Here is a 12,107-nt window from a genome sequence, read left to right as displayed (position 1 = left end):
CAACACCATCTTCTACCTCAAATCCACCTTCTTTCTCTCCTCCATTTCACTTAATTCCCTTAGTACCCAAAGATCCGTCAACCTCAGTCTTGAACATACTCAATAACTAAGCATCCACAGCTCTGCGGAGTAGAGAATTCCAAAAGTTCTCCACCCTCTGAGTGCAAATATTTCTCCTCATTGTGGACCTAATTGGTCAATCTCTTATTCTGAGGCTGTGACCCCTGGTTCCAGACTCTCCAACCAGGGGCAAACAACCTCTCAGTGTCTAGCCTGCTGAGCCTCTTAAGAATTTTATGTTTCAATGAGATCCTCTCTCATTTTTCTACGTCTTAGGGAATATAAGCCTAGTCTACTCAATTTCGCTTCATAAAACAGTCCCTTCATCCCAGGTACCAGTCTAGTGAGCCTTTCTTTCACCTCATCTATGTCCTTGCTTAGGTAAGGAGACCAAAACTGTACACAGTACTCAAAGTGTGGCCAATGCAATTGTATTCAAACTTCCTCACTTACAATCCCTTTGCAACCAAAGACACCATAACATTTGCTTCCCTAATAGCTTGCTGTACCTGCATGTTAGCTTTCTGTGATTCATGTACAAGTGTACCCGGGGCCCTCTGAATACAAACATTTCCCAGTCTCTCACCATTCAAAATATATTCTGTTTTGTTATTTTTCCCACCAAACTGGATAAGTTCACACTTTGCTATGTTGTATTCTCCATCGGCCATGTTCTTGCCCACTCACCCAAAGTGTCTGTGTCCCTCTGCAGCCTCTCTCTGTCCTCCTCACAGCCTACTCCATATTGTCAGTAATCTTTAATACTCAGTACCCCTCATCTAAATCATTGATTATAAATTGTAAATAGCTGAGTCCCAACTATTGATCCTTACAGTACCCGGCTAGTGACAACCTGCCAACCTGAAAATGTCCTGTTTATTCTTACTTTCCGCTTTCGTTGACAAATCCTCAATCCATGTGCATATATGACCCCCATGATCCATAGTTTTGTGTAGTGACCTCTTGTGTGGCACCTTATTATATATGATTTTTGAAGTGCTCAGTTACCACCTCCCTCAGAATAGATTCTCTCATTGTTCCTACTACTGATGTTAGGCCAACTTTCCTATAGTTCCCCATTTTCTCTCTCCTTCCTTTCTTAAATAGCGGGATTATGTTTGCTACCTTTCAATCCTTGGGAACTGTTCTAGAATCTAAGGAATTCTGGAAGATCAAAACCAATGCACCCACTATCTCCGCAGCTACCCCTTTTACAGCCACAGGTCCAGGGGATTAGTCACCACTTATGAATTTCTCCAGTACTATTTCTTATACAGATTCCTCATTCAGTCCAGACCCTTGGCTCTCCATTATTTCTGGAATGTTTATTGTGGCTTCTACTGTGAAGACAGATACAAAGTATGTTTTATTGTTATACAAACATACAAAATATGAACAGGAATAGGCCATTCGGCCCCTCGAGCCTGCTCCGCCATTCATTATGATTATGGCTGATCTGTACGCATTTCAAATTCCACATTCCCATCGAACCCCTATAACCTTTGATTCCCTTGCCTAACAAGAAATCTATCTACCTCCACCATAAAAATATACAATGGCCCCACCTCCACCACCTTCTGAGGCAGAGAATTCCAAAGTCACACAACCCTCTGAGAGAAAAAAATTCTCATCTCTGTCCTAAAAGGGCGACCCCTAATTTTAAAACCGTGCCCCCTAGTTCTGGACTCACCCACAAGAAGAAACATCCTTTCCATGTCCACCTTGTCAAGGCCGTTCAGGATCTTGTAAACTTCAATCAAATCACCCCTCACTCTTCTAAACTCCAGTGGAAACAAGCCCAGTCTGTCCAACCTTTCCTCATAAGACAACCCACTCATTCCAGGTATCAATCTAGTAAACCTCCTCTGAACCGCCTCCAATGTATTTACATCATTCCTTAAATAAGGAGACTGAAACTGCGCACAGTATTCGAGGTGCGGTCTCACCAATGCCCTGTATAACTGAAGCTTAACATCCTTACTTTTATGTTCAATCCCTTTCATAATAAAGGATAACATTCCATTAGTCTTCTTATGTACTGGAACACCTAGATCCCTCTCTACCTCAGAATTCTGCAGCCGTTCTCCATTTAAGTAATACTCTGCTTTATTGTTCTTCCTGCCAAAGTGAACAACTTCACATTTTCCCACATTATACCCCATCTGCCAGATTTTTGCCCACCTATCTATATCAGCCTGCAAACTGTTATGTTTTCTTCACAAAATACTTTCCTACGTATAGGGGAATGTGGAACATTCCTTGTTCCAGTCCGACTCAGGCCCTCCCCCACAACTCTTTATTCGGTACATCGATGACTGTTTCAGTGCCACTTCATGTTCTCATCTGGACCTGGAAAAAATGATCAATTTTGCTTCCAATCTCCACCCCTCCATCATTTTCACGTGGTCCATCTCTGACACCTCCCTTCCCTTACTTGACCTCTCTGTCTCAATTTCTGGTGATAGACTGTCCACCAATATCCATTACAAGCCTACCGACTCCCACAGCTACCGTGACTACAGCCCCTCACACCCTGCTTCCTGTAAGGACTCCATCCCATTCTCTCAGTTCCTTCGCCTCCGTCGCATCTGTTCCGATGATGCTACCTTCAAAAACAGTTCCTCTGACATGTCCTCCTTCTTCCTTAACCAAGGTTTTCCACCCACGGTCGTTGACAGGGCCCTCAACCGTGTCCAGCCCATCTCCCGCGCATCCGCCCTCACACCTTCCTCTCCCTCCCAGAAACATGTTAGGGTCCCCCTTGTCCTCACTTATCACCCCACCAGCCTCCGCATTCAAAGGATCATTCTCTGTCATTTCCGCCAACTCCAGCATGATGCCACCACCGAACACATCTTCCCCTCAACCCCTCTGTTGGAATTCCGTAGGGACCATTTCCTCCGTGACACCCTGGTCCACTCCTCCATAGCCTCCAACTCCTCATCCCCTTCCCACGGCACCTTCCCATGCAATCACAGAAGGTACAACACCTGCCCCTTTACCTCCCCACTCCTCACCGTCCAAGGGCCTAAATACTCCTTTCAGGTGAAGCAACATTTCACTTGCACTTCCCTCAATTTAGTCTACAGCATTCGTTGCTCCCAATGCACTCTCCTCTACATTGGAGAGACCAAACGCAGACTGGGTGACCGCTTTGCAGAACACCTTCGGTCTGTCCGCAAGCATTACCTAGACCTCCCTGTCGCTTGCCATTTCAACACTCCACCCTGCTCTCATGGCCACATGTCTGTCCTTGGCCTGCTGCAATGTTCCAGTGAAGCTCAATGCAAACCGGAGGAACAGCACCTCATCTTCCGACTAGGCACTTTACAGCCTTCCGGACTTAATATTGAGTTCAACAATTTTAGATCATGAACACTCTACTCCATCCCCACCCCCTTTTTTAATCTAATCATTTATTTATTTTATTTATTTATTTATTTATCGATCTATTTATTATTTATTCATTAAAAATCTTATAACCCATTTTCGCCAACTACCACCACCCCCCCACCCCCCCACTCCCACAAGGCCTTCTATCACTTGTCTCTATGTTACTATTTCACAGAGCACTGACCCTTGTTCTACTATTAACATATTATGTTACCTTTATGCCACTATCAGAACCTCCTTTAGTCTTTAACACTAGCATTAACACTCCATTTGTCCTGTGTCCTTGACATCTTTGTCAATCTCTCCTGAGCTCCCACCTATCCCTGACCTTCTATTTTGCTCCACATGCTCCACCCCCTCTTAATCAGGATAAAATCCATCACAGTTCTACTTCTCCTTAGATCTGAAGAAGGGTCATACAGATTTGAAACGTTAACTCTGTTTCTCTCTCCACAGAGGCTGCCAGACCTGCTGAGCTTTCCCAGCATTTTCTGTTTTTATTTCAGATTTCCAGCATCCGCGGTATTTTGCTTTTATACTTTCCTACCGACCTTAGTGGCATCTGCAAATTTACCTTCCATGCCTTCGCTCCCCTCATCTAAACCATTGGTGTAAATTGTAAAAAGTACATACCTCTGCAGGACTCCGTGTGTCACATCCTGCCAATCAGACAAAGACCCATTGATACATACTCTCTTTTCTGTCAGGCAGCCAATCCTCTATCCAGGCTGATGTATTACCCCCTACACCATGAGCTTTTATTTTCCACAATAACCTTTGATGTGGCACCTTAACAAATGCCTCCTGGAAATCCAAGTACAGCACGTCCACAGACTCCCCTTTATCCACGGTGCATGTTGCTCCTTCAAAAAATTCCAGTATATTGGTTAAACATTATTTCCTTTCACAAAACCATGCTGACTCTGCCCAATTGCCTTGAGTTTTTTGAAGTGCCCAGCTATAACCTCCTTAATGATCGATCCTAACCCCTTCCCCACGAAAGATGTCAAACTAACTGGCCTATAATTTTGTGCCTCCCTCCCTTCTTGGATAGAGGGGTTATATTTGCTATTTTCCAGTCTGATGGAACCTGTCCAGAATCCAGAATTTTAGAAAATTAAAACCAATGCTCTCAGCTCCATCAGTTTGCTCAGTACTAATTCCATAGTGATTATAATTTCACCAAGTTCCTCTCTCCCTTTCACCTCCTGATTTACAGCTATTACTGGAATGTTTTTGTAACCTCTATAGTGAAGACAGAGCAAAATATTTGTTCATTTCATCCACCATTTCCTTATTATCTATTATTAACACCCCATTCCCATCCTCTGGAGGACCAACACTTACTTACTCTTCTCCTTTTTAACTACCTGTAGATACTCTTGCTGTCTGTTTTTACTTTTCTAACTAACTTCCTCTTATATTCTAATTTCTTTCCCCTGATTAACATTTTAGTCATTCTCTGCTGTTCTTTGTATTCTGACCTGCCATTCATCTTTGCGCAGTTAGCTATATGCTTTTTCCTTCAGTTTGATACAGAATCACAGAATTGTTAAGGTGCAGAAGGAGGCCATTCATCCCATCATGTCTGCACCAGCTCGCTGACCATTTTAACTTAGTACCAATCTCTTGCCTTTTCCCTGTACCCCTGCACATTGTTTCATTTTAAATAATCATCCAATGCCCTCTTGAATGCCTCAACTGAACCTGTCTCCACCACACTTCCAGGCCATGCATTCCAAACCCCAACTACTCGCTATGTGAAAAAGGTTTTTCTCACCTCGCATTTGCTTCCTTTGCAAAACGCTTTAAATCTGTGCCCTCTGGTTCTCGATCTGTTTACGAGCGGGGACAGTTTCTCCCTATCTACTCTGTCCAGACCTCTCATGATTTTGAAAACTTCTATCACGTCTCTTCTTAGCCTTCTCCTCTCCAAGGAAAACAGTCCCAACTTCTCCAATCTTTCCTCATAACTGAAGTGTCTCAACCCTGGAATCATTCTCGTAAACCTCTTTTGCACTCTCTCCAATGCTTTCACATCCTTCCTATAGTGTGGTGCCTAGAACTGTACACAATACTCCAGCTGAGGTCGAACCAGTGTCTTATAAAAGATCATCAAAACCTCCCTGCTCTTGTACCCTATGCCCCTATACTTTTCCTCACTTCTTTAGTTTACCACGGATGGTGGGTCCTCCCTTTAGAATTTTATTTATAGTATAAATGTACTTATTCTGTGTATCCTGAAATATCCCCAGTGTCTGCCGCTGCTTCTCTATTGAACTCTACCCTAATATCCCAGTTCACTTCAGCTAGTTCAGCTTTTTTCTGCCATTTCCTTATTCTCCATTATAATTTCACCTTCTCAGCCTCTAATGGGCTCATGTTTACTTTCATTAACCTCCTCCTGTTTAAATACCAATAGAAATGTTTACAATCTATTCTTATGGGCTGGATTTTCATATGGGTAGCGGAAGTTGGGAAAATGCCTGACTTGGCCCTCCTGACTCGTGAAAAATGCCTGGATATTGTCCAGGTCTTGCTGCATTTGGACATGAACTGCTTCAGTATATGAGGAGTTGCGAATGGTGCTGAACATTGTGCAATCATCAGCCAACATTCCCACTTCTGACCTTATTCTGGACGGAAGGTCATTGATGAAGCAGCTGAAGATGGTTGGGCCAAGGGCACTACCCTGAGGAACTCCAGCAGTGATGTCCTGGGACTGAGATGACTGATCTCCAACAACCACAACCATCTTGCCAAAGGAAGATATGGTGCTAGGTATGACACCAACCAGTGGAGAGTTTTCCCCCTGATTCCCATTGACTCCAGTTTTGCTAGGGCTCCTTGATGCCACACTCGGTCAAATGCTGCCTTGATGTCAAGGGCAGTCACTCTCACCTCACCTCACCTCGGGAGCTCAGCTCTTTTGTCTGTGTTTGGGCCAAGGCTGAAATGAGGTCAGGAGCAGGGTATTTAAATAACTTGACAGCTTTACAGTTCCACGTACCTTATCCAGCCTTCACGAGCATTTATATCTCCACCTTGAAGCTGTGGAACACACACCGAGGATTGAGGCTATTCCTGGAGTGAAAGTTGGGTCTGCTTGCCCTGTGCATGGAGTTTAAATGGGCCTGTTGACTTCAGGCTTCTCTCATGTATGCTTCACGCCCCACCCCCTACCCAGATCTGAGTCTCACCTGCCAATTCTAAAGGTGCCCAGATTCTCCACGACTCTGCAAAAATCCAGCCATGCGTGTCTTGCTAGTCTTCGGCCCTAATCTCTTTTCTCTGTCCTTATCAACTTCTGGCTCATCGTTTGCTGAATTCTAAAACCTTCTCAATCCTACGTCTTACTATTCATCTCGATGACATTCTAAGCTTCTCCCTCTGAGTTAATTCTACCTTTAACTCCAAGCTATGGCTGGACCTTTTCCTCTGTGGAGGAACTTGTGCCTCAAAGGAATGTATATTTGTTGCAAACTATGTATCAATTCTTTAAACGCTAGCCATTGCTGGTCAGCCACCATGGCTGGGATGTTCCAGCACTGCCATGACAGGCTCACCAAAAGCCCATTGACTTTTGGCTGGATTGGAAGATCCCAGTGGTGGGCAGCGCTGGGAAATCCCTCCCATACCTTTTAATGTTGTTTCCTATCCACCTGCAGCAACTTACGCCTCTTACCTAAGCAGCTTGCTTTGCTTAGATTCAAAATCACAAGTTTGGGCTTAACCAAATTGCTCTCAAGCTCAATATAAAATTCAATTATATTATAATTACTCTCCCCTAGAGGCCTCTTTACTATAGGTTTATTAATTAACCCTTTCTTACGACACAGTGCCAGACCCAAAATAGCCTCTTCCCCATTAGGTTCTTGACATACTGATGTAAAAAAACTACCTTCGATACAGTTCATGAACTTGTCCTCTCCACTATTAGTGCAAATTTATTTGTCCAATCTATATGGAGATTGAAGACCCCTTGATTACTGCATTAACCTCATTAAATGTGCCTCTAATTTCCTGATTTATGCTCTATCCGACACTACAACTACTGTCACAGGGTCTATAAACATCTCCCACCCACGTTTTCTGTCTCTTGCTGCTTCTTCTCCTCCTAAAGTTATTCAATATCTTGGATTTTTCCAATCTAAGATCCTTCCTCTCGACAGTCTTTACCCCATCCTTTGTTATCAGGGCTGCCTCCCCTCCCTTTCCATTTTGTCTTTCTCTTCAAAAAGTTGAATATCCTGGAGTATTTAGTTCCCAACCTTGGTCACTTTGCAACCAAGTCTCTCTAATGACTATTAGATCAAACCCAGTAATTTCTTTTTTGCTATCACTGCATCTAATCTGTTGCAAATACTTCACACGTTCATAGATAATGTCTTTAGCTTTGACTTTTTTATTCTAATTATTCCTGAAGTCACCTTAGTCATTACAGCCCTATTGACTTTGTCACTGTCACTCTCTCTCCCAGACCCACTCTGCTCATTTTTACCCCAATCACTGCTCGGTTCTAGAACATTAATATTGTCCCTGCTGCTTTTGAATTAATCTTTTCCTGAATCATCGCAATCCTTTTAAAGCCCTATAGGATGGAAGAGGGTAGCGACATTCCTGTGAAAGTATCGTTGGTGGCTCACTAATGTTCTCCCTTTGATATTCTTCTCTCCACATCTCATTGGCTGTCTTTGTTCCCTCCAGTTTGTGGCTCACCCAATTTGCCAACAGGTTCTCACCTCGATCTGGTGTGGGAAGCTAACCTGGTGGAGAGGCAGCAAGACCATCTCACTCGTATGTGTCTCCTTTGGGATGTTCATCACCATGCCCTTGCTAAGTATGTTCTACTGGATTGCTCCCAAATCCAAGGTACAGTGCGGGGAGGAAGAAGGGGGGATGTGCACACTGGGGGAGGGGCTATGGTAGGGGAGTGGTGTTGCTGGGGGAGGGGGCTTTGGGGGGGAAGCAGAATGTGTAGGGAGAGCGGTTGGGGGAGGAGGTTGTTGCAAGAGAAACTGGGGGAGGGCTTGGGAGAGGGGAATGTGTTGGGATTGGGTGGGGAGCGTGATGTTGGGGGATTTGGGGGAGGGGGGTGTTGGGAGAGTTGGGGGAGGGCGATGTTGTGGGGGTGGGAGGAGGGGATGTTGGAATGGGGATGGGGAGGGGGCAGGTGTGGGAGTGGGGGATGTTCGGGAGTGGGTGGAGGAAGGGGAATTTGTACACAGCAAGATCCCACAAACTGCAATGTGACAATGACAAGATAATATGTTTTGTGATATTGGTCGAGGGGCAAATATTAGGCCCAGGACACCAACTTCCTTGCTTTTCTTTAAATACTGACCGGGGGGGGTAGGTATTTTACATCTGAGAGGCCAGACAGGGCCTTGGGTCCACCTCCCTTCTAAAATTATCAATGGGATCAGCTTCCTCCACTTTTCCAGCTCGAGTGTTTCTGATCCCGACAACTCTCTGAGTGAAAACGTTTCTCCTCCTCGGCCCCCAAGATCTTTACCCGATGATTTTAAATCTCTGGCTATTGAGCTAATCACCACAGGGTGAGCTTTTCTCTCTCTACCCCATCAAAACCTCTCATTGTTTTGCAAATCTCTGTAGGTCACTGCTTCACTTTCTCCAATCCGGGGAGAACAGTCCCAACTTTACCAAACTCTCCTCAGGACCAAAGCCCCTCATCCCTGCTTTTTTAATTCTTTCATTGGATGTGGGCATCACTGGTGAGGCCAGCATTTGTTGCCCCTCCCTAATTGCCCTTGAACTGAGTGGCTTCTTCACCCACCCATTCCAGAAGGCAGTTAAGAGTCAACCACATGGCTGTGGATCTGGAGTCACACGTAGGCCAGACTGGGTAAGGACAGCAGATTTCCCTCCCTAAAGGAGAGATGGGTTTTAGAGCAGTCAATGATGGCCACCATTACCAAGACTAGCTTTCAATTTAATTCAAATTCCACCAAATTCCGCCATGGTGGGATTTGAACCCATGTCCCCAGAGGATTAGCCTGAGCCTTTGGATCACTGGTCCCGTGTCATTAGCGCCACACCACCATCTTCCCAAGGTAACACGCAAGCACAGGCAGAGTGAAGATAGGAATAGACCAGGAACTCTTTAGTCATCAGTGCTGGAGGGTTAGAGATCTATCTTTTGTAAAACACCGTGCACTCCAGCCGCGTGCTGCCTAACCCACATCTCTCTCTCGGTTTCCCAATGTCTGGTTGTGTTTCAGCTTGGACAGATTGTTCGGACCCCAGTCATTAAGTTCCTCCTTCACTCCTCTTCCTACGTCTGGTTTCTGGTGTTGCTCCTGGTGGAGTCGATAGTCGCCCAACAGTTCCGGGATTTGTCTTCATCCAGGAATGAACCGATCTACCTCAACTCCGTCCACATGGTTTGGGTAGTGGGTGAGTTACAGTTTCTCAGAGGTAACAGTTGCGGCAATATGGGCGGAAGGGGAATGACAAAAGAGTTTCCATGTTTCTAATGAGGAAACTAGGAGACAAGCAAGTTTGGAAAGCTTGTTTCTCTCTCTCTCCAGGTGCTGCCAGACCTGCTGAGTTTTTCCTGCACTTCTCTGGTTTTATTATTTCGATAACACCTTTCACTACCTCAGGACATCCCAAAACACTTCACAGCCAATGGCGTACTTTTTGAAGTGTGGTTAGTGTTGTAATGTAGGAAATACAGCAGCCAGGCTGTGCACAGCAAGATCCCACAAGCAACAGTGTGATAATAAGCAGATAATCTATTTCTTGGTCAGAATTACAGAATCTTACCACACTGAAGGAGGCCATTCAGTCCATCGTGCCTGTGCCAGCTCTTTGAAAGAGCTGTCCACTCAGTCCCAATCCCTCAGCTCTTCCCCCATACCCCTGCAAACTGTACCCCTTCAAGTATTTATCCAATTCCCTTTTGAAAGTTACTCTTGAACCTGCTTCTACCACCCTTTCAATGCGATGCATTCCAGATCACAACAACTCGCTGTGTTAACCTTTTCCCCCCAGTCACTTCTGGTCCTTTTCCGATTCTCTTCAATCTGTGTCCCTCTAGTTACCAACCCTCCTGCCACTGGAAACAGTTTCTCCTTATTTACTCTCTCCAAATACTTCATCATTTATTAACTGATTGGTTAACATGATTTATTAAATCTTCTCTTAGCCTTCTCCTCTCCAAGGAGAGCAACCCCAGCTTCCCCAGTCTCTCCACCTTAACTGAAGTGTCTCCGCCTCTTTCCAGAGAGGATTAGACAGAGAGTTTTCACTTGGATGACATGTGGAAAATGCAGAATGGAAACCCCTAATGGAATGGACAGGAGGGAGGAGATTGGAGGGATTGAGGAAGGGAGACTGTAGTCGACTCCCAGGGCACAATGTTCTAACCATTTTGTCCTCCCTCTGAAGGGTTCTTCTGGTATGAGTGTAAGGAGGTGTGGATCGAGGGGCTGCGCAGTTACCTGTTGGACTGGTGGAATTTCCTGGATATTGTCATTTTGAGTATGTACCTGGCTTCATTCGCACTCCGAATAGTGGTCTACCTGAGTGGAAAACTCTATTGTTTGGCGGACAGTGTTTCATTCTACTGCTACTATTTCACAGACGCTGGTGAGTGTCAGACATCAAACATCATCATCATTGGGGCAAGTTTCCCTCAACCATCCTTGCTGGGTCTTAACAACATCATAAACACACTAGGCAATTCTCCCATCACTCTCTATGGGATGAGGGTGTCGCTGGCTAGGCCAGCATTTATTGCCCATCTCTAATTGCCCTCATTCAGAAGGCATTTAAGGGTCAACCACATTGCTGTGTGTCTGGAGTCACATGTAGGCCAGACCGGGTAAGGATGGCAGATTTCCTTCCTAGATGGGTTTTTACAACAATCGACAATGGTCTGTGATCACCATTAGACTTTTAATTCCAGATTTTTGTTGAATTCAAATTCCACCATCTGCCGTGGTGGGATTCATACCCGGGTCCCCAGAGCATTACCCTGGGTATCTGGATTGCTAGTCCAGTGACAATACCACGATGCCATCACCTCCCCCATTGTAAACACAGAGGGAGATTTCCCCCATCAGTCTATATCATAAACACAGTGGGTGATTTCCCATCCTGTCACTGTATAATAAGAACATAAGAAATAGGAACAGGAGTGGACCATTCAGCCCCTCGAGCCTGCTCCGCCATTCAATAAAATCTTCTTGTGTTTCGGTTTCCACATTCCCATCTGACCCCGATAACCTTTGATTCCCTTGCCTAACGAGAATCTATCTACCTCTGCCTTAAAAATATTCAGTGACCCCACCTCCACCACCTTCTGAGGCAGAAAGTTCCAAATTCACACAACCCTCTGAGAGAAAAAAAATTCTCCTCATCTCTGTCCTAAAAGGGTGACCCCTAATTTTAAACCGGTGCCCCCTAGTTCTGGACTCACCCACAAGAAGAAACATCCTTTCCATGTCCACCTTGTCAAGGCCGTTCAGGATCTTGTAAACTTCAATCAAATCACCCCTCACTCTTCTAAACTCCAGTGGAAACAAGCCCAACCTTTCCTTAAAAGACAACCCACTCATTCCAGGTATCAATCTAGTAAACCTCCCCTGAACCGTCTCCAATGTATTTACATCCTTCCTTAAATAAGG

The 12,107-nt window shown here is 45.0% G+C and overlaps 1 protein-coding gene across 1 annotated transcript in view; it reads left to right on the top strand.

Annotated features, from left to right (window-relative positions):
- Window positions 1-12,107, top strand: part of trpc2b (transient receptor potential cation channel subfamily C member 2b) — a 93,651-nt gene that overhangs the window by 16,088 nt on the left and 65,456 nt on the right. Inside the window, exons 4-6 of the mRNA XM_041199718.1 lie at window positions 8,161-8,325; window positions 9,696-9,870; window positions 10,867-11,067. Coding sequence (XP_041055652.1) covers window positions 8,161-8,325; window positions 9,696-9,870; window positions 10,867-11,067 — 541 coding nt within the window. The remainder of the gene's footprint in view (window positions 1-8,160; window positions 8,326-9,695; window positions 9,871-10,866; window positions 11,068-12,107) is intronic.

The sequence above is a fragment of the Carcharodon carcharias genome, chromosome 11 (genome assembly GCF_017639515.1).
Source record: "Carcharodon carcharias isolate sCarCar2 chromosome 11, sCarCar2.pri, whole genome shotgun sequence".
NCBI classification, from domain to species: domain Eukaryota; kingdom Metazoa; phylum Chordata; class Chondrichthyes; order Lamniformes; family Lamnidae; genus Carcharodon; species Carcharodon carcharias.
Note: the sequence above shows the minus strand (reverse complement) of the source record. Positions and strands in the feature narration are given on the sequence as shown.